The sequence below is a fragment of the Penicillium oxalicum genome, chromosome VIII, assembly GCF_001723175.1.
Source record: "Penicillium oxalicum strain HP7-1 chromosome VIII, whole genome shotgun sequence".
In the NCBI taxonomy this organism is placed as follows: domain Eukaryota; kingdom Fungi; phylum Ascomycota; class Eurotiomycetes; order Eurotiales; family Aspergillaceae; genus Penicillium; species Penicillium oxalicum.
Window position 1 is genome coordinate 1,617,444 of NC_064657.1, and position 21,456 is coordinate 1,638,899.

The 21,456-nt window shown below is 51.6% G+C and overlaps 7 protein-coding genes across 7 annotated transcripts; 3 read left to right on the forward strand and 4 right to left on the reverse strand.

Annotated features, from left to right (window-relative positions):
* Window positions 1-2,537: 2,537 nt before the first annotated feature.
* Window positions 2,538-2,840, forward strand: POX_h09853 (uncharacterized protein; the record flags this gene model as incomplete). The annotated part of the gene is made up of 1 exon (XM_050118598.1): window positions 2,538-2,840. One exon carries the CDS (start codon window positions 2,538-2,540, stop codon window positions 2,838-2,840), a length of 303 nt encoding a protein of 100 aa, XP_049965385.1.
* Window positions 2,841-4,254: 1,414 nt separating this feature from the next.
* POX_h09854 (Dehydrogenase patE) lies at window positions 4,255-6,228 on the reverse strand (the record flags this gene model as incomplete). The annotated part of the gene is made up of 4 exons (XM_050118599.1): window positions 4,255-4,301; window positions 4,363-4,861; window positions 4,913-5,867; window positions 5,924-6,228. 4 exons carry the CDS (start codon window positions 6,226-6,228, stop codon window positions 4,255-4,257), a joined length of 1,806 nt encoding a protein of 601 aa, XP_049965386.1.
* A 2,012-nt stretch (window positions 6,229-8,240) lies between these two features.
* POX_h09855 (uncharacterized protein) lies at window positions 8,241-9,795 on the forward strand (the record flags this gene model as incomplete). The annotated part of the gene is made up of 3 exons (XM_050118600.1): window positions 8,241-8,745; window positions 8,826-9,328; window positions 9,436-9,795. 3 exons carry the CDS (start codon window positions 8,241-8,243, stop codon window positions 9,793-9,795), a joined length of 1,368 nt encoding a protein of 455 aa, XP_049965387.1.
* A 429-nt stretch (window positions 9,796-10,224) lies between these two features.
* Window positions 10,225-11,576, reverse strand: POX_h09856 (uncharacterized protein; the record flags this gene model as incomplete). Its single annotated transcript, XM_050118601.1, has 2 exons — window positions 10,225-10,887; window positions 11,001-11,576. The coding sequence occupies 2 exons, from the start codon at window positions 11,574-11,576 to the stop codon at window positions 10,225-10,227; spliced, it is 1,239 nt and encodes a 412-aa protein (XP_049965388.1).
* A 580-nt stretch (window positions 11,577-12,156) lies between these two features.
* POX_h09857 (uncharacterized protein) lies at window positions 12,157-14,003 on the reverse strand (the record flags this gene model as incomplete). The annotated part of the gene is made up of 7 exons (XM_050118602.1): window positions 12,157-13,011; window positions 13,117-13,276; window positions 13,363-13,374; window positions 13,451-13,644; window positions 13,723-13,817; window positions 13,871-13,904; window positions 13,971-14,003. 7 exons carry the CDS (start codon window positions 14,001-14,003, stop codon window positions 12,157-12,159), a joined length of 1,383 nt encoding a protein of 460 aa, XP_049965389.1.
* A 2,044-nt stretch (window positions 14,004-16,047) lies between these two features.
* On the reverse strand, window positions 16,048-16,392 carry POX_h09858 (uncharacterized protein; the record flags this gene model as incomplete). Its single annotated transcript, XM_050118603.1, has 1 exon — window positions 16,048-16,392. The coding sequence occupies one exon, from the start codon at window positions 16,390-16,392 to the stop codon at window positions 16,048-16,050; it is 345 nt and encodes a 114-aa protein (XP_049965390.1).
* A 226-nt stretch (window positions 16,393-16,618) lies between these two features.
* Window positions 16,619-20,570, forward strand: POX_h09859 (Rho-type GTPase-activating protein 1; the record flags this gene model as incomplete). Its single annotated transcript, XM_050118604.1, has 6 exons — window positions 16,619-17,002; window positions 17,103-17,805; window positions 17,879-18,532; window positions 18,605-19,672; window positions 19,736-20,022; window positions 20,112-20,570. The coding sequence occupies 6 exons, from the start codon at window positions 16,619-16,621 to the stop codon at window positions 20,568-20,570; spliced, it is 3,555 nt and encodes a 1,184-aa protein (XP_049965391.1).
* Window positions 20,571-21,456: the final 886 nt, after the last annotated feature.

Here is a 21,456-nt window from a genome sequence, read left to right on the forward strand (position 1 = left end):
CTGCCCTCCATCGAACTGGAATCAGACACAGTTGACAGGATGTGTTTTTGTGTACAGGTGGCATATGATACCTAAATGCATCGAGTAGACCACCCAAGGTTAGCGGCAAGCTTTCAAGCTCCATGTGTATAGTACAGAACCCATAAAGATGCGCATCTATTTCCACGATATTAATCCGAGAAGTCCATTTGTATTGCTCGAATCTGTGTACGAACGACCATCTCTGCTTTCCATGTGCCCCTTGATCCGCTACCTTGCTCACACCCGAGTCGAGTCGAGGACTGCTCTTGTCTCAACCCCTACAAAAATCCATTTCCATTACACGTTACATTCGTTCAATCTTCATAGAAGACCAACCTACCAGCCCCTGCCACTTCTCGATGATTTTCCATTTTTTTTTCCATTTTTTCCATGAAAGGTGTCACCAGCCACGAGTGACCCATGGATGTCTCGCCGAAGAAGGGGAGGGAAGAAAAACCCTATTATCTCGCGGACCGATCCTCAATTGCGGAGTGCAATGCTGTATCGTCATGTACTAGTATGCACTGGAGTGACTTATCCGCCCTTGCTGAGTATGACGTTTAATATCATTAATCGGGCGATGGGTGATTTACAGAGTACACTCGGCCGAGGCACATGGGAGCCTAGTAAGTGTACGCAACTAGTAGTTTGCGTCTTTGATAAGCCACCGCCTGTACATTGATTTTCCAGATACTGTACTTGGCTTCTGCCATTTTTCTTCAATAACGAGTCGTTTTCGGTATGATTACTTTTTTCTTTTATTGTGCTGTATCTGTCCATACTCGTAGCAGCTACTGGTTGCGAGTGACAGTAGCTGCTCCAACCCAAGTCTTCACTGAAGAGTGCCAACAAGATCGGTCGGACTCGACGGATAGGTACTTTTGTGCGATTCAAGCTCAGGAAGAACTATTCATGTGGCGGGTCAAGTCGCACTTCCTGGCAAGGGTGGAGATTCTGGATATCATTGGCATTTGTGAGCCATGCGACCTGCAGTAGCCATTCTTGTGCAGTACGGATGTTGTACCATTTGATGCTATGCAGTGTGCAGTGTCGTGCTGCACTGGGCTACCCTCTCCTGTCTGCCAATGTACTACATCAATTCCTCGATCGTATCCCCCTCCAGCGTCCCTTTTCAAAACAAAAAAAAAAAAAAAAAAAGGCCTCGACCTCACTCCTGTGCAAGGCTGTTTATGTCTAATCAAGGTTCCCGGGAGCAATCGAATATAGTTTCACAACTGCCGCGCCCCCTCCTTCCCATCTTCTGGGCTTATTTCCGAGCTATCCGTCCAGGAAGGCAGTTGACCTCGTGGGCAACTACAGGCAAAGAGATGGTGTCCCAAGGGAAGAAGACTACACCCGAATGACAAAACTGAGTTTGGGGGGGGCCTCCAATCTGCACGGGTTGACTGGACTGGAGCTTTACAGCCCGCCCTGTGTGGTGTGCACATCAAATACTCGAGCATGCACGGTACACCTGACCAGTCTGCCAACTGGACCAGGCCCACTGAATCGAGAATGGCATGAAAACCCAAGCCAAAGCCCGCTGCGAAGCTTAAAGGCTCGCTGACCATAGGCTTTGGAATCCTATAGCAGCAACCACTTGCAACTATCTTCCACCCCTTCATGCCTGTACACACTCCCCGGGAATGTATCGAGATCCAATATGCACGTGAAGTGCCTGTGCCAGTGTGCGGGTGTGGACGACTGTCTCGTGACAAAGGGGGGGGGGGGGGGGGGGGAACTCCCCTAGTGGAAGGGTGTTACGAGCCCATTCGATCTGGTTCTGTGATGGAAAAAGAATGCTCTGCTCATCAGACAATGGGTCCTCTTTTCCGTGACCCGTTTGGACGCCACGGTCGACGCCTGGCGCATTTGTCCTTGCTCCTTTAAAGCCTAGACTACGGTACATACTTGATGTGGTACGTACTACATCCAGTACTGCAATGCACGAACTGACCGTTTATCTTCTAGTGGCCAGCCGACACGAGTCTGGCTTCGTTGTCGGCGCACCAAGCGCATTGCCTTGGAATTGCGGGCCGTGTGGGCTTCCCTTCGCTGGAAAATAGATTTTGTCCATCCAAACGGACTGTGCATGGACAAAGGTCAAATTTTCGCGAGGTTACGAGGGTGAAAAGTCTAGCAAAGATCTGATCGCCTCTACCCCCTTGAATTGAGGCATGATGGAATTATGATCTTGAGGGGGCCCGGGGAGGGAGGGGGGGGGCAGAAAGTGTACCAGGGACAACAAAATCAGAAGGCCCAATACAAACTATCAGAGCCGGCGATGCTGGAGATGTAGATAAATCTGGCGATTCTGTTACACGAGTCCGTCCATCTCATTATGGCGGACGCCGGGGGGTGGGGACCACCCGCACAACATCGGGAGAGAGAGAGAGGTGTGAGTGGGACCCAAGATGCTGGCGGGGCTCCTTGGTTTTTGGTCTTGATTCTTGAATCATGGTCTGCAATCAAAAGGAGGGGGGGCAGTGGGAGAGAGAATAATAAGCGTAATCGCCATGGATCAGCTCGACCAGTGGTGGATTCCGTTACTCGTCGACCATCACAAGGGTCCCATATCTACCAGATCGGAAGTTGGGAGGGGAACCCTCATGGGGGAGCTGGTGCCAGGCAAGACAAAACTGGATTGGTCCGTCCAATTCACCCTCGTTCGCACGATGACCTTGGGTTGGTTCCAGCCGGATGATATTTCAAGAATGTTCGAGCATACGCCCGCACTTGAGCAGCAGCGTGCGAGCCGGGTTGGGGTGGAGCGTAGTCGATCTGTGACTCCACAGCTCGTCTTCATGGCCGTTCGATGATTTTCTCTTTGGTCAATTTGGGGGAAAAAGAAAAGTTCTGGGTGGGTTCGGATCGTTTACGCTTTGCGGGGTAGTGATCACCTGATGATTCATCCCCATGCTGACGTACTTTTGGGTTTGTCCCAGCCAACTCTTTCCACCTCGGACTTGCCTCCAGGATCCAGTCGGAGAGCATTGCCTTTGATCTTGGGGAGGTGATGGCGTAGAGAAATACGGACAACCACCCGTTGCAATCCGATCCGAAGTCTCTGGTGAACTTTGTGCGACACCGGGATGAGCTCATGTTTCTTTTCGATCGGTCCAATAGACTCTGGATGAAACTTGACGTGAAAACACCCAGCTGTATGAAAATTGTAACCATACGCTCGTCTCAACAGAGGTATTGGGGACTGCGACTCAAAATCTGGCCTTTGGCGTCATGATGGGAAGGTCGTCAGTCCAGAAGAACAACACGCAGTTGAAACCAGACACGGCACCCCGTCCCTTCGTTCAGGGTTGCACTGTTTCTCCAGTCCAGGTTCTGTTAGGGATTCAGTAACTTCATGTCCACCCGTCTCTACGGGAAGTAACCCCCGGGAGGACCAACACCTCTGGCTGGGCAACACTGATCACCCAAATTACTGTCGGGTACCACGTAGACGAGGGTCCACTGGTCACACTGCAGAGGACCGAATCATGGATAGGCCCAGCTAGAGATCGACACAGGCACGGCTGATCCATAAGGCAGATACAGATCATGACCTCGCGATGTGGGGATGAATGTGCTGGTAACGCATTTTTCTTGTGGCCGAGTGGGCGTCGTCGCACAGTTTCAAAATCACAGGGGTACAGTTGCGTTGCTCGCTCGACTGTGTTCAGTTCCATAGCGCAGCCTCGACTTCTCCCCTTGGCTGAATACTCATTTATGACAAAGCTGGCAGTTCCACCGTGGGCACCAAGTTTGAGGAGAATTCAGTTTACACGGCTAGGGCAGTGGCCACTGACAGATATCAAGCCCCGAATGAAGTGCTCGCACATATATAGGTGGTATTGGTAGCCTTGTCGGATGACCTGTATATCTACGTACAACTACTAGGTACCAAAGTATGGAACTTTCAATAAGCCTTGAATGTACGAATACAAATCACGTCCAGGCTACCTAGGTGCTTGGGGGGTGGGGGGGAGAAACCAAAACCTAATTGTATACATAATCAAAGGCCTTTCCACATCACTCATCCCTAAAAAAAGGAATCCATTTCTCTGACAAGACTGTAGAAGTCAAAACAGACTTGTCTGTATACCCAACACACGTCCCACAATTCATTGAAAGCAGATGACCGTGATTGGGGATCGAGAGCCTCATCCAGCGTCACGCGACCACCCCCTTCCTGACCATGACCCAATGGCTTTGGGACCGCAACCATAGCCTCCAATCTTAGTGCGATGCAATAATGTCCGCGGCAATTTTCTCGGCAAGCATATCTGGCGAGTTCTGAAATAAGATGATGGACCAAAATGATCAGCTCGGAGGGGGAAAACTCACAAACGACAGATTGAGGATGGCCCGGTGGTAATATCGGAAAAGCACTCGCATCGACGACTCGTAGTCCTTCCACCCCAAAGACTCGCGCTCGATGGTCGACGACAGCCATGCTATCAACTCGCGTCCCCATTTTGCACGTACATGACGCATGATAGATTGTCATCATTGTGTTCTTGATGATGTTCAAGATCTCTGCATCAGTTTGATATTGTGATCTGGGGAAATACTCGGGGCCAGTCAGAATGGCCTTCACGGCCGGGGTTTGGAACACCTCACGAATCCTTCTGTACGCGGCGATAGCCAGCTTTTGATCGCTCTCCGTATCGAGCCAGTTTGGATTGATAATGGGCAGATCTTTCACGTCCCCAGACCCCAAAGTCACATTGCCGCGTGAAGTAGGAGCAACGACGCTGGTCACAATAGAAGCGTACTGTCCTCGCGATGGCTGCTGGAAAAAGGGATTGGAAAAGTTTCCCACAAAGGCCGATGCTGCTAGATACTAAAGACACGTTGTAGCTCATAATCAACGGTCAGATTCTCAGCGACTTACCTCAATCTCGGGCCAGTCATCTGGAAACCAGCTCAAGGTGCTTTCCACTTCAGGGCCCAGTCCCCGCCTCGATGCTTTGGGAAGCTTTTCAAAAGCAAGGTAATCAGTCGACGGATTGGTCAGCATCCCGTCATGGAAGAGAAGATATTTTGCAAGCTGTGATGCAAGCCCGAATGGATGCTGAGCCAACCATGCAAAGGTCTTCACAGAAACTGGGTAAGAAGGCCCAAAGAATACATGATCCCACATGTTCTGACCTACACCAGGTAGTTCTGCGATGACTTCAATTCCATGCTGCCGAAGAACATCTTTGGGACCGATCCCGGACAGCATCAGCAGTTGTGGCGACTGAAAGGCCCCGGCAGATAGGATGATCTCATGTTTGGCCCGTAAGGTATAGCCCCATATACCACGAACTTTGACACCAGACGCTCGATGACGTCTGTCAAAGAGGATCTTTTGTGCTTGGGTTCTCTGATAGACAGAAATGGTGCCCACGTTTCGGGCAAAATGGAAAAACGCAGCATCGGAGCTGCTTCGAGTCTCGTCCGTGGGGCGAATAGTCATGGCACAGAATTGATGGCCCATTAGCATACCGCTGTCGAGACCATCAATTTCTTCTATACCGACTGCTGAGAGTCCCTGCCGAGCCCATGTGGAAAAAGGCATTGCGTAACGAGGATACGAAACGTGCAGCGGCTCACCCCGAGCATCGAAGGCCGACTGGTTATATGGTGTGTCCGGACGAGTCGACTGGCGATCCGGTGGAAAAAAAGAAACGGTCCGCCTGAAATACTTCAATGTTTCATTGAAGGAATAGCTCGTATCATCAACAAGTTCGGCCCATTTGTTCATGGCACCCTCGGAGGGACTAAAACTCGGTCTCAGTATTTGGGAGAATGCCTCAAAGGCAAATTTCACAGACCGTTGGTATATCATGAAATTCAGCGCGGATCTGCAATGAGCCCCAGTCAGTCATCCTCCATCAAAGCAAATGCGATCAGCACATACGAGCCACCGAGACACTTTCCACGTGGATAGTGGATATCTCTGTTGTTGGCACCAGGGACCTGACGTGCGACGAAGTTCCAGTCAATTGAGGACGCTGTGGAAACACTTGCGCCAATGCCAATGTTCGCAGCACCCGGAATCTTGGAAATTGGACGCAGCCACTCATACTTGCCACCAGCTTCCACCAAGGCCACATGAAGTCCTTTTTCAGCCAAACGTGAGGCTACGGTCACTCCTGCAGTGCCTCCTCCGACTACAACATAGTCGTAGGTGGCGTCCCAAGGGAACGGAGGCCAGAGCCACATGCCTTTCCCGAGACTTGCAGCAGAGACTGACAGGAGAAGCTTGTGTAGTATACACAATAGGTGTGCGACGACTTGTAAACCCCATAGAAAAAGCATCATACCCAATCCTCACTCGCATGAGTGTCTTATTTGAGGTGATATGGTCATCATTCCTTTGAGCTTTACGAATCTCCAGTCTTTGGACCGCGGTCTACGCCAGCGGAAAGATCGAATCACTGGCGCCTTCCTCGATTTATGAAGCCAAATTGGCATGTGATTGAACGATTCGCCCGTTTAGCTGGAACTCGCGACTGGCGTGTAGACTCTCATGCTTGGTCTAGGCAGTATCGTCTCTGTATCATTTATGAGGTCGAGTATCTTTTCGGCCACAAACCTGATGACTTGAAGCTGTGGCAGATAGTGTGCCGGAAAGTAGGCCTGGAGGAACATTTCTCAAGCATCGAAGAATGCCAAAAGGTGATTCCAGTCCATCTTTCATCACTGACATATCTGGTTAATCTGTTCACCACAGGCACTCTGGGAGGTCAATTTCAATATTCACGATCTACTCGTTGCTAGAAGATGAACACCTTGCCGCAAACTTGGGACAGTATGGAGGCCTTGGCCGTGTACTCGCGGGCCATGAACAAGCTTTTTCCCTAGCACGAAGTCATGCGCAACGATATTCTGCGTGTGTTTCTTAAACATTTCAAGTGATTTGTGAGAGATGTTTCAGTTGTGAAAAGTGGACATTTGTCTGGAAGTTCAGTCGAGGCAAATCGTGCTCTTGAGTTACTTTGAGTCAGCTACCAGATAGGATACTAATTAGAAATCATATTTTTTCTTGGAAATACGTTCACCAAGATGGGGCAAAAGGATGATGGTTGATATAAGCGTATACAACAGCCTCTCACCTGCAGATGAACACTGGTATGGGTGGGTACTTCGACCTGTCGAATAACTAATGTTGCAGAGTAGCCTATTGCTTCTACGTCTGAATGACTACTCATCTTCGTACCGACTCGAAGCCTCTCCCCCATCTGCAACCATCGGTGGGCCCCTACGGGATGAATCATCTGTACCTGCGAGCAGATTTTTTCATATTCTTTCCAGACTCAGTGTCCGTTCTTACGTTATGATGGACGGCCGTTCCTCGACAGCTCTTGGGGGTGAACGGCTTGGCAGAAATGCGGAGATGAGGATCCACATTGGAGGAAGGGGGTCAAGACGTCGCCAACTGGCAAAAAGCAACCGTCACAAGCGCATTTTATCCCGCCCGCTGTTTGAAAGGCGCAAACATGATCAAATGAGCTGCCCTCTATCGCGGGGGAAGGCCTGTTGAGGAGAGGCTCGAGCTGCTCCTTCCTTTTTCTGGTACGGTATCATGGCGTGCTATGGCGAAATCAGCGATCGTCGCTTGCGTGCTGTTTCCGGACGACAGCCCTCGAGGTAGTTGGGACACTCCCTTGCGGACCAATGAACAGTGTGCGCAAAGCTCCCACGTTGCTCGAATGGATAGAATTATGTGACTTGGATGACGTTGCACTGGATTCACATCCTCAATTGAGCAGAGAAATAAAACGGTCTTGATGCACTTCTTTTGGACACCCCCGTCATGCTTGACAGATGACCTCCTTGCTTCTTTGTGCAACGAGGGGGCCGATCACTTCAATCACTGTTAGTTAGTAGGTACAGCGACAATCCTTCCGTGTCAAAGCCACAGCTGGTATTGGCGTCATGGCAGGCCTGAGTGGGACAAGGCTTGGAGCTTTTCGTGCCTATTTTTTTGGCTTCTTCATTTGCACTGCAGGATTTCTGTTTGGATATGATACAGGCATCGTCGGTAGGCATCTCCGTCCATCACGTCTTTTGTTCCGATAAACACGGTCTTTTGGAATATTTCGATCCTCGAAGGAACCTCTCAACATCGAACTAACTTTGACTCTTTCCCTCGCTCGGCAGGTGGCATTCTGACATTCGAGTCCTATCGAAATGATTTTCGGTACTCGGACAAGACTACCGTCAACGCGGTCATGGTCAGTCTACAGAACGTCGGGGCATTTCTCGCCGCACTATTCGTCTTTCCCCTGTCCGAGCAATTCGGTCGTAAGAAGACCGTCCAGGTGGCTATGAGCGTTTTCTGCGTCGGTGTCATCCTCCAGGTGGTGCCGTCCCACTCTTTGGTATGCTTCTATATCGGTCGCTTCGTGTCTGGGCTCGGCCTCGGAGCAGGCACCGCAGTCGTTCCGACATACAATTCCGAGAACGCGCCCAAGGAAATCCGTGGTATGCTGGGCTCGGGGGTCCAGTGGCTCTTTGCTCTTGGCGTGATGATCAGCTACTGGGTCGATTATGCCGTTCAGCAGACGCTGCCAGTCTCCTCGAAACAATGGCAGATCCCTGCCAGTCTACAATTGGTGCCAGCCACCGTCTTGGCCGTGGGACTGTGGACACAGCCGGAGAGCGTGCGCTGGCTTGCCAAAAAAGGGCGCTATGAAGAGGCCTGGCAGAACTTGATATGGATGAGAGCTAGTGATGGTAGGTTTTACATGATGGGCAGCCGACCTTGATTTCGGTTTTTGTGCGCATGATCCGGCAAAAAGCTCATTTCTACCCAGGACCCGATGTCAAAGCCGAGTTCAATGAGATTCGAATGGGTATGCTCGAAGAACTTCGTGCGACAGAGGGATTGAAAAAACGGGAACTTCTAGAACCCGCAAATCGCTACCGTCTGGCTCTGGCGGTATTCATCTTTTGTGGACAGCAATGCACCGGCATGACTGCCTTGGCCTACTTCGGTCCTCAATTCTTCAAGCTTCTGGTCGGGAATGACAGCAGTCGGTCCCTACTCATCACGGGCCTGTTTGGTGCTGAAAAATTCGTCATGGTTGGAATTTACATCTTTTTCTTCTCGGAGAGATGGGGACGCAAGCCTACCTTGTGGATATCGGCCCTCTTGATGTCGGCGTGCTTCGTGATCGTCGCCGTGGTCAACAACACCACCCCCAAGCCGCAACAAGAAGTCACCGCGTCCGGGATCGCAACGGTGGCGATGATATTCCTCACGAATTCCATTTATCAATTCAGCTGGGGCCCATTGCCCTGGCCTTATACCACAGAGGTACGTCCTCATCCTCTCATCGCTGCAATGCCCGTCTCCCCTCTGCCCTTAGGCTCGGTGACCTTCTATACACCCAACCCCATCCATATTGATCATGTTCTACCCAGATATTCCCATCGCGGATCCGCGAAATCGGCTCCTCCGTCGCCGTCGCCACACAATGGCTCTTTAATTTTCTCTTCTCCCTTGTGACGCCTTACATGCAGGCGTCGTGGGGCAGCTATACCTTTCTATTTTACGCGGCGCTGGACCTCATCATGGCCATTCTAGTGTGGTTCTTCGTGAAAGAGACCAAGGGCAAGAGTTTGGAGGAGATGGAGACCATCTTTAACAGCAGAGCTGCATTTGATGTGCAGGTTGTCCGTGGCGAAGATCAAGAACCTAATGAAGACATCTCGACTCTGAGTGTGTCACACAAGGACTCAAGTGCGCGAGGGTCAAGTGCGCAGGTGGAGGATATGTTGTAATCTAGAGATCTTTCTGTCTCAGCATAATGATTTCCTCTGTTGAACAATGGTTTTTGGAAGAGCTGCTCGTGCTGTAAGGCCTGCGCTGGCTCTTCTTTGTCGCTGCTCGCTTCCAGTCCGTCTCTTGAAGCACCAGCTATGTGACAACCTTCTCGGTGGTGGCTTATGACTCGGGAAAGCACCCGTTACCAGATCACCGGCTCGCCACCAATCCATGAATCGAGGCAAATAGATAATACCAAGGCGCCAGCTCACCCGACAAATAAATAAAAAATTTGGTGCATCCGAGCTTGATGCCACTGTCTTTGAAAGGCTGGATGACTCTGACTAACCTCAAGAGGCCTCTAATCCCTGGATTGCTTCCAAGGTGCATATTACATTTATAGACAATAGAAAGTTTTTCATCACACATTCCCTCTCGCCATTCTCTTACAGCCCCTTCTTACCCTCCGACTGGCGCTGGGTTTCCACCACATACCCCACGGCACGAGCGACACCCTCGTGCACGGGGACAACGGGCAGGTAGGCCAGGCGGTACTTGGCCTTTTCGATGGAAAAGTACCGAGTCATGCAGGAGAATCGAACGACGCGACGGGTCAAACGTGGCGTCTTGCCGAGCAGGCCCATCACGCCCTCCGCCAAACCTCCCACCACGTCCAAGAGCCCTTCCGGCAGCGCCCACACCTGGTGAGGCTCGACGATCCGATCGATCAGGGCCCACATCGAGCGGGTCAAGTCCCAGAAGTAGACAGGTGAGTCATTGGTGATGTTGAAGGCTTCGCCGTCCACGCGCTCGTGCTCCAGAGGCCCGCCCTGGCCAGCCTCATAGCGCGCATAGGTCGCCAGTAACCGGTGGCCGGCGAGCATGTGTGCGTAGGCAATATTACCGACATAAGTAAAGTCGAAGAGGTTGTCATTGTCACCCAATTGCATGTTCAAGACGGCTTGTGAGGCTTGGGATCCATGTTCGAGAATCTTGTGCGTCACGGTAGTATCCTTCTCGCCGAAAATACCGGCCGGTCGGACAGCACAAGTGACCATGCCCGTGGGAGACTGGCGATTGTACTTGAGAACGATCTCTTCGGCATCGGCCTGTGTCGATCCGGATCAGAAAGAAAAGATCCCCAAATTAGCGACGGCCAACTGGAAGAAGAAACCCGCTTGTCGGATTGGGTTTCCATCCCAAGCGCTGCAAGATCACTCACCTTGGTCTCCGAGTAATACTCCATTTGCAGACGACCTCGCACAAGTGGCCACTCTTCATTCACATTCTTCAAGTCACTTTGCGTGTCGTGGACCACTGAGCTGGAACTGGTGTACACAAAGGCCTTGCACTTGCCACCCCAATCGCCGTGCTCCCCACCAGCAACTTCGAGAAGTGTCCGAGTCCCTTCCACATTCACCTTGTACAGAAGCTTTTTGTTGCCGTCGAGGACCGAGGGAGTCGCGGTATGGATCACGAGGTCGGGCTTCACGGCGCTGAACACCTTCATCATGGACTCGACGGAGGTGATGTCGCCATCATAGTAGGTCGCACCGGGCAGACGATTGTGTGTTGTGCGAAGGTCGACCACCGAGACGGTCGCCTTGTATGCGGGGTATCTGGAGCCCAGAGTTGGGTATTCGAACCGGGCGTCGTCTTTGGGCTTGGGGAGCGCGCTGCTGGGATCCGTCTCCGAGGGGAAGTTCAACAGGTGATCGACGATGTGCCAGCCTAGGAAGCCACAGCCACCGACCACCAGCACATTGCCCAATTCGAGAGTTCGCTTTTCGGCGGTCATATTCACAGGTCTCCTTTGCTGTGTAGCTTATTGATCGGAAATCGAGAAGGACATGCGGATCGCCAGAAAAGGGGGTCTCCCTTTTTTTTTCTTTGGGGTAAGCTTCCGCTGGAGCATCGGCCACGGCACGTGCTTTTCAGCGATGGTGTGAACCTTCTTCCACCGGCTGACTGGAGCAGTTGGGAGAAACACGGATGGCTTTTTTCAGCTGGTATCTGATGCATACATGGATCGGGCTTGGCCGAATTAATTGGATGTGACTTTTTGAGGATTCATGCCTGTGGCTCGCTATCGTGATTCGTTATATCATTCTTTTTTTTCTGGTTCTCTCTTAACTGACTAGATCAATAGAACAGCAATGGCTGATAGGGGGCTATCAAGTCCCCGAGCCTTCTTGCACTTTCTCCTCACTCTTTCTCCCCAGACGATCACTTCCAAGCAATGGAAATAACTTGTACATCGACAAACGATGAACGGGGACAGAAAGATGTTCCTATCATCCGACTCATTCATCAAAGTCTGGAAGATCATTGTCTTAGGGCAAAGGACGCCGAGCTTGGCAACGCTGATTTGCACACCCCTACTCGAGAGTAGCCTCGACGGAGCGGCGGAGATTGCGACGGTATTGTCGCTGTTCCTGTGGACTTCCCCAACAAAGTGCACTCGCCGCCGGGTTCACAGTCATCAGCGGGTTGACAGGCGGGCGTTCTTCTTCGAGAGAGCTGATGATGCCATCAATGTGTTGACCTATGTTTTCTGTCTCGAGAGGGAGGTAGATGAGCGCATTTTGGGGTGAGACGCGGACATGGTACAACGGTGTCTCGAGGAAAACTCGTGGCTGCTCAGCTGGATGGTTGGGACTGATGTAAATTTTGGCCTTCAACACCCCGCCGTCGTACTGAGTCATTGGGCGCCCATGGTAAATGAGTCGCCATAAGAACGGATTGTTGTCCACAAGCTCGAGACACACCATACCCTCAGTGCGCTCGGTGAGCTCCGGGACGAGTTTCTCAAACTGAGCGCGCAAGCGCACTGCAATACAAGCACCTTGCCGCTCAGCTTCAAGTCCGCGTCGTGGCCAACTGTGGATCTCATCCATAATTTGGGTTTCAAGCCTCTCGATGCGCATCTTCAGGTCCTCATAGTCCCATCTACCTTTCATGGCATTCGAGCCATACTCAAAGCTCATCAGCGTGAACCGGCCACCTTTTGGCGATCTGTGGTCTTTCAAGCCTTTGTCAATGGCCATCTTGTAGGATTCGAGATACCAGAGGAACCGTCGTTTGAGCATGTCCAGGAATGGGCTCGCTTGCTGGTACTGCTTGGTTTCCCCGTTTGGGTCTCGGCTCGGTTCTTGGGTAGGCTGCCCTTCCGTGTCGCGAAAGGAGGCTTCAAGCGGCTGGATGACAGTCACGCGGAGGTTTTCATGGTGAATCTGTGAAAGTAAGCAGTCAGCACACAGACTGGACCTCATACGACCAGTCTTTCTCGTGATTGCGAGATCAAGCCATTTCAAATTGATTGCAGCGGGAGGCCCTACCTTGGCATTGTAAGCCTCACTTTCTTCGACGCGTGAGTGATTCTCAAAACCTGGCTCAAGTTTCACTGGCTTCTCATCCAACAGGCTTTGAATGGATCGGAGGACGGTCGCTAGACCTTGCACCGGGTTCCATTGTTCGTTTGGCCCGCTGATCCATGTGCTAGCGTCCAAGTTAATCGAATTGAAACTCGATGGTAGATAAGACCACGTCGATGAACAAAAAGGCAAAAGGCACACGATACTCACCCGAGGATTGACCTGCATATCAGAGTCAGTTAGAATTTTCTTTGTTCTGTCCGGGTTTTTTGATGTTCAAGCTGGGAAAATCTCTTACAAGCAAACTTTTCCACAGGCGTAGAGATTTGGACCGAATCGAGTGGTACCACTATTCGTGGTGCGCAAGGCGACGAGGGGGGGTTTCTCGGGGTAGTCTAGAGGGATGAGCTCAGGGTCCATGGCCAGGCCTTGCGCGAGATCAGCTGTCAAATCTCTTGTGACAACCTTACCAGGAGGAAACTTGATTTGGAACTGGAGATGAGGAGAAATTTAATCCTCGAGTTAGCCAAACTCGATCCATGACTGACTGGCTACTTCACGGACACTCACTTGATAAAACCCCATGGCGTACGGGGTGCCTGGAGGGCCGATGATCAGGGCTTCAACGTCGCGGATGTTGCTTTCATTGTAGGACACCACAAGACCTGCAAGAGGGCATTAGTGGCTATCGACACGTCATAGATTTCATTTTGCCTGCCTATATCGTCGTCTTCATCCAACTGTCTCAGCTCCTGGAAACCTTGTCAGATCGGCTGACTCTGTCAACAAAGGATAAGTCCTCGCTGTCTTGATCGTACCCGCATCAGGCGTATCACGCACTGGTTGGCCATCACGGCAAATGGCCGAGTCAGGAATCGAAGACTGTGATACTAGACTCGAAAAGGCAAACCCAGACTATAGAGGTAAGTGAGTTTGATTAAAATTTGGGTCTAGGATGTGATGTGGTGAGGTGAGTGGAAAGAAAGAGGTTGAGTTGATGAGGTGTGGATGTAGTCATGAGTGCCCAGTGTGTTTGTTATACTTGTCCTAAAAAGGAAACTTCCTCACTTGGTCCCACGAGAACGGAATTGGAGGATCGATGATGTGCACCGTGGGTTATGAATGTTTCAGGCCAGGGATCAACCATCCGCTCCCTCTAAAAATAAGTCAATACGGATCATGTTATTAAATTTGCCTTTGATGATGAGTTCTCGGGTCAATCGCCTGTCTTTCTAGGGATTCTTTGTTCCGCCACCTTCCAAAACCGAAGAGAGAGAGAGAGAGAGAGAGAGAGAGAGAGAGAGGCTTGCGGGGTCCTTGCAACCATGAAAAGGTCTCACCAGTATCACGACTAGTTCTTTCCGAAGTGCTTCGATATCTACTGAGCCCGACCTTGAAGGCTACCCTCAGCTAACCTATATGATCACTTCACCTGTGTTTTACCAATCCAAGATCAAATTTAGCAATCTATTCGGCTAGACAAAGGCAACGGTCAGGTGACTTGGCAAAGCAGGGCGTGTGAGAGGGATCGCTGGTGAACAGACGTGTGAAATCACATACTTCTCGATAGCACCAACGATGATGCTGGTTGACCCGACAGATCTGGTATCAAGGATACAAATTTCTAGATTTTGGGACTTGAGGTCCTAACGGGAGACTCAGTCCATTGAGAACAACGTCAAAAACTGAGATAAGCAAGCCATCAAGCTCACACACCAGCCATGGGGTAAACATTGCGACCTTATAGGTATACGATGATGTGTCAAAGGAAGATTTCAAAACCCGTCAAGCCCGACTGGGGCGGGGGTCGGCTGGATAATGTATCATGATTCTTCCATCCAGAAAGGGGGAAATGCCTTCAATAAGAGCCATAGGCGGGCGGGCTGACCCAATTCGTGTTCTTTCTCTGAACATATTGTTGCATGTACGGTGCAGACATGGAATTGACGGTTTGTCTCCCCATGCGCTATGTAATGGCTGGGTAGGTATATATCGGCCGGGGGGGGCGGATATCCAGGTCTACATATGGTAGTTTCATGTTGGGTAGAAAGCTCCCTCCATCACCACAACTTCAACAATTGATTTCCTAAGATATGATGCTAAAACCAATCAACCTTCTTTCTGAGCGACCACCAGATTGACAACCCTACGCCGCTGTCTTCAAGTTTGTAAACATGTACTTATTTCGACGACTCCTTACTGATGGTCCGACGAGATGACGGGGAGGAAATGTAACTCCACACCCGTCCTCCAACCTCAGGCTCCTGGTTGAATTGATCGACCTGCGCCAATCGCAGTGAGAGGCGGTGTGGAAGCACGTGATCCAAGCCGGGCGGACTTTGATTCAGGAGGTAAAAGGTGGAGAAGAATGTCACGTGATATATGTACCTGACTTCCGAAGTACCATAGAACAGCGGACCTAATCGAGACAAGCGTCACCGCAAATTTAGTAGCAAAAGTGGATGTGAGCCTCTTCTGCCTCCCCCTACGGTCGGGGCTTCTTCAAGGTGGGCCTCATGGCTCGTCTATGGAGTGAGGCCGTGAGGGAGAACTGGAGGACTGGGGAGGTATTGCATAAGTACTAGCCCCGATTGTCACTGAACTCCACGGGTCGATGCCCCATTCTTCGTGTGCTCCCGCTAAGGTTAGGGGGGGCAGAGCCAGCCTGAAAGTTAGACTCAACTGAGCGCCGGGGGGCCCAAACCAAACCACACCAAAACCACTCCCGTCTCCATCTTTCCCTCTCCACGACCACTGGACGCCCCCTCCGTCCATCTCCAAAACATCCCCCCATCATCACTCCCCCTTCCCTCAACGCTTGGTGCTTGGTGAACCCGTGATCTGATTCGAAACTCACCCGTCACCCGGATGTCCTTTCCTGCTCCATGATCCGCTTCATCTCATGATCGTGACACTAGCCGCCCGTGTTGGCTCGTATTCGAAGCTCCCAGCCTCCTCTTCTCCCTTCTCGATCACCCCCCCCGCCTGGTGGTCCGGACCTCTACGTGTGTAGCAGTAGCCCTCTTCCGTCGCTCCAGTGATCGTGGTTCCTTCCCCCGCGATCCATTTCGCCGGTCGCGCGCCGTCATTCCTTTGTTCAGTTGGATCCTCTCCTTCCTCCCCCTCCCCTCTTCCCCCCCCGCGCGTGCTGTCCCTGTATGGCGACTGGGTAAGTCGGAGTCCCTCGACCCTGGAAATCAACTCAATGGCCACCTCCCAGGAATTCTCTCGGGCAGCCATCTAGGAACTGGAGCTGACTCCCTTGCCGCTTTGCTGGAACAGGTCGCGCTAGGTCCATCTCACATCGTCTTGCTGTGTTGCGGCATCAACGAGAGAAACGCCCATCGTCCAATCTTTAGCTCACCTTCCCCCTTCCGTGCACTCCTTGCGCCCTTCGCCGATAGGTGGATGCTTCTCTGCGCTACCATTGCGACTCCAGTCTACTCGTTCCCTCCGTCTGTGAAAAATGTCCTCTGGCGGGCTGCCAGCTAGCCTAGTCGCGGGTAAACCGACTCCCACGATCAACACTTCTGGCTATGGAAACAACTTTCAGAAGAACACACCGACTTCCCCCGAAGACAATTTGATTCCCTTCGACTCCCCATCTGCTCGTGTTGCGGGCAACAACAGCCCATTGACCCCCGATGATCGCTCGCCGCGAGGCCTTGAGCCTGAGCAACAATCCCTGCGTGACCGATCGAATGTCAGGGATCGGTCACGAGCAAACGGACGAGGCCACACCAAGTCTCCCGGCTCGTCTCGTCTCTGTCAGAAATGTCATGAACCCTTGACCGGGCAATTTGTGCGCGCCTTAGGTGGTACTTTCCATCTGGAGTGTTTCAAGTGCGAGGTATGCAAGGCTGTGTCCCGGTTTCTTCGATCCTTTGCCGGTCACTCCTCTTGTTTCTTTCCTGCAATATTCCATTACAAGCTGACGTCTGACTCTTCAGGACTGCGGGGAAATCGTCGCATCCAAGTTCTTTCCTGTCGACTCTGAGGATGGCTCTTGCCAATTTCCACTCTGTGAAACAGATTACTTCCGGCGACTGAACCTCCTGTGCCACGAGTGTGGCGGAGCTCTGCGCGGGTCGTATATCACAGCACTGGACCGTAAATACCATATCGAGCACTTTACCTGTTCTGTGTGTCCCACGGTGTTTGGAGCTCAGGACTCCTACTACGAGCACGAAGGGCAGGTCTACTGTCATTTCCATTACTCGACTCAGTTCGCCCAGCGCTGCCATGGATGCCACACCGCCATCTTGAAGCAGTTTGTGGAGATCTTCCGTAATGGACAAAACCAGCACTGGCACCCAGAATGTTATATGATTCACAAATTCTGGAATGTGCGACTGTCACCAACGGGTCAAACGTGGGAGCCGCCGCCAGTTGACACTGACGCAACCCCCGAAGAGCGTGAAAACATCCGCAAAGAGGAGGATGCTATGGAAGAAAAGGTGTACAACATTTGGAGCACTCTCTCGTCATTTGAGGAATCCTCCGCCGCATGCATCTCCGATATGCTTCTTCACGTGAGTAATGGCGCCTATCTCAATGGAGTGATTGTCGCCAAGCGCTTCATCGTTCACGTTGAGATACTCTTCGTCGCTGTCGATGAGCTGGCAGAGTTTATCAAATCCCACGGGGTCAAGGGTAAGTCAATCTTGTCGAGCCAAGGTCGGCCAATGAGAGGGTCTCGTGAACTGATGGGACTCGCTTCCGATAGAATTATCATATGGGCGAGAGGCGAAGTTGCTATGCAAAAAGATCGTCGCGTTCTTTGCCCTGCTTTCCAAGACGCAAGAGACCGGAGTGCGCAAACTGGGTGTGACCCAGGAGCTGCTGTCACTGGTGACGGGGTTGGCTCATTATCTCAAACTACTGATCCGTATCGGCCTCCAAGGTGCTCTCAAGCTGGAGCGAGAGAAGTCTGCTTCGGACGGTCTGCACAACTTCCTGAGTCATCTTGCCGACCAGGACACCATCATGCTGGCAGAGGAGGAGCATGCCACGGCGGATTTGGATGCTGGTGTGGAGGGTCTCGCAGACCAACTTTCCGATTGCTGCGCCATGTGCAAGGAGCCCATTGACGATGAGTGTATCCGCCACGGGGAACATCGCTGGCACACGAAACCCCCCCATTTATCATGCTCCTCGTGTGAGAAGGATTTGACAGTTGATCTGTCAGACGCGCTCTGGAATGAAAGCCTGCATTTCGCCTACTGTTCAGAGTGTGCGACCCACCATAACTTTGGTGGAGATGTGCAAGACGGATTCGTGCGGGTAACCAAATTACAGCAATATGTTTTCCTTCTAAGAGTGGCCCTGGCTCGGCTTCTAGAAGTTCTCCGTGCTGGAGGCACGTTACCCGCATCTACTGGTAAGCTCCACAACCCAAGTCCTCAAACATCTCCCGCGCCTGGTTCACTCAGGTTCTAACCTTTTTCTGTAGAGCACATGCCTTCCGAGGGTTATGAGTTGGAGGATGGATATCCCGAGCAATATGGGGGCACACAGTCCCGCGGCGCTCAGCGTGGTGGACTTGAGGAATCATCTCTCGAGCAGACCGTCGGGGAAATGCGCCGTCTTCGCTCCCTCCGGAACGAACGTACCCTGTCCACGACGTACAAAAAGGCTCGCGCATCTCGGATCATCGATGGGCCTGAGGGTCGCAGTGTCCGACCAGGGTCCTCGGGAAATGATGGCAGTGATCCTCGTGGTCCGGATTTCCAGATTGTCGAGGAGCGAGACGCCAATGGCGACACCGTCAAGGATCTGACCTTTGGCGCCCAGGATGCGTTGACTTTGGATGACATCCCACGCATCGTTGCGGCAGAGCAAGCCAAAGAGCAGCGACCCAACGCTTACCGACATGCGGGCACGAAGCTTGTGGGGACCATGGATGGCATGCCCACCTATAAGCCTGGTCACGCCCGTGAAATGTCCAGGAACCAGTTGGACGCGCTTGCGGACTCGGCTGCTCGAAGCAAGCGCTATTTCTCTGAACTCACGGCATTAGAATACTTCATTGTGCGCCATGTGGCAGTTTTGTCCATGGAGCCACTTCTGGAGGGACAATTTACCATGGAGGAATTACTCTCCCTCATCGAGTCCCGAAAACCCACCATCTGGAATATCTTTGGACGGGCCTTCAAGGATGAGAAGAAAAAGGGTAAGAAGAAGGGCGTGTTTGGAGTGTCTCTTGATTATTTGGTTGAGAAGGAAGGCGCCGAGTCTGGCCATGGTGTTGGACCGGGTGCCTTGAGGATCCCCGCCCTTGTGGATGACGCTATATCGGCAATGCGACAAATGGACATGTCGGTTGAAGGAGTGTTCCGCAAGAATGGCAACATTCGAAGGCTCAAAGAATTGGCCGAGTTGATCGATACAAAGTACGATCAGGTGGACATGTCCAAAGAGGGTCCTGTCCAAATCGCCGCGCTGTTGAAGAAATTCCTCCGCGAGATGCCTGACCCGTTGATGACTTTCAAGCTTCATCGACTGTTTGTTGCGTCCCAAAGTATGTTTTTGCGAAGACCTCCCTATGCCCCAACGACGATGTAAAGCTAACCATGATGATCAGAATTGTCCGATCCGGAGAAGCAAAAGAGAGTCTTGCACCTCGCCTGCTGTCTTCTTCCCAAAGCTCACCGCGATACGATGGAGGTCTTGTTTACGTTCCTGAACTGGACCTCGTCGTTTTCGCACATTGATGAAGAATCGGGCAGCAAGATGGACATTCATAACCTCGCCACAGTCATGACCCCAAACATTCTCTATCCTAATACGAAAAATGGCACAGTGGATGAAAGTTTCTTGGCCATTGAGGCGGTCAACTCGCTCATCACGTTCAATGACACCATGTGTGAGGTAAGCAACAGTCTCACTTTGATTTTTTTTTTTTTTAGTTCCCTCTTCGACCATACGCCTCCTTTGTTGACATTGATCTTTTGTAATAGATCCCGGAGGATCTGCAGGCCGTCTTGAGCGATACCACGCTATTCAAAGAAAACTCCGAAGTCACCACGAAGGACATCTTGAAACGTTACGGTGACATTGCTAGAGGCAGTCTGTCATCGAAACCTGACAATGGGTTTGACGCGTTCACAATCAACAATCATCGCAACCAAAGCACCCCGACCGCCGCTCGAATTGAGACTGATCCGTCTCAGGACACTGCCTGGCAAATGCAGAGTTCTGTGCGCCACGTCGCTGGGCCCGGTGGTCACTCGCAGTCGGGCAATGCTCAGCCCCAGGCTGGGTTTGACTTTGCGCCCCCACCAGCCGCTTATCATCGTGACCGAAGCCATAGCAACGGCAGTCAGAGTCACCCTGATGGACAACATCCATCGCATCCTCAACAAGGTTTACCCTACCGTCCACGGCCCGGGCCAGGCGCCATGGGTGTCACGGGTTAGCGTAAGCGATTGTTTTGTTTTCCCTGCTCTCTCATCATCTGCATAGCTCGGTCCGGCAAGCCATGCCTGGTTCTGTATCCCTGCACTCCCCTCAAACCCGGCTTCTTCTGTGACCAATCATGGTATCTTTCTTTTGTTCATCCTCATGAGGGGGGGGGGGGGGGGGGGGCGGGGGCGTTGAGCGTTCTGCATTCTCGTTCGGATTGTCTATTTTCTCCTCCCTTTTGAGCCCACGACCGGCCCACATTTGGCGGACCGAGTGTCACGGTTCTCGTCGCCATTTACTTTCCCACACAAATCGCGACAGCTCATCTGCTTATTGACTGCTGGTGCTTCTCTGTATTCATGCATGACACCTCATAGCCCAGAGGCCTGATTTAAATACGATGGCCGTGTCTTTCCCCTCCTTTTACTTTTTTCACCCCTTTTGGTCTTTGTTGCTTTCTGTCTGTCTTTCAATTGTTTGCTCGCCCATACCCCATCAAGCTTGAACTCAAGGCTTTCTCATGGTCATATATCTTTTCTTCTTTCGTTCATCATCGGATTGAACAGATCTTCTTTGTGGCGACCATATTTGCCCATATCATCTCGAAAAAAGAAAATTTCTTTTTTGCGGTTATCCCAGGCTCTACCTCCCACCTGGCTCTTATCTTTTCCGGGGTTCCAATCCCACTTTCTTCCTGTTTCTGTTTTTCTCCCGCAGCTGATCATCCTTGCATGCAGCCCATGGTGTTCCCTTGTCAATAATTGCTTGTTGTTCACCCAGCAAAAGTGCTCAGGCGGCGGACCTGCTTTGATCTTGGCACACCGCAATTGGCCTTTTTCTCAACCCAAAGAGTTAATGAAGCGATGAAGTCAGACCTCGCGCGTGTTCATGACCATGTTG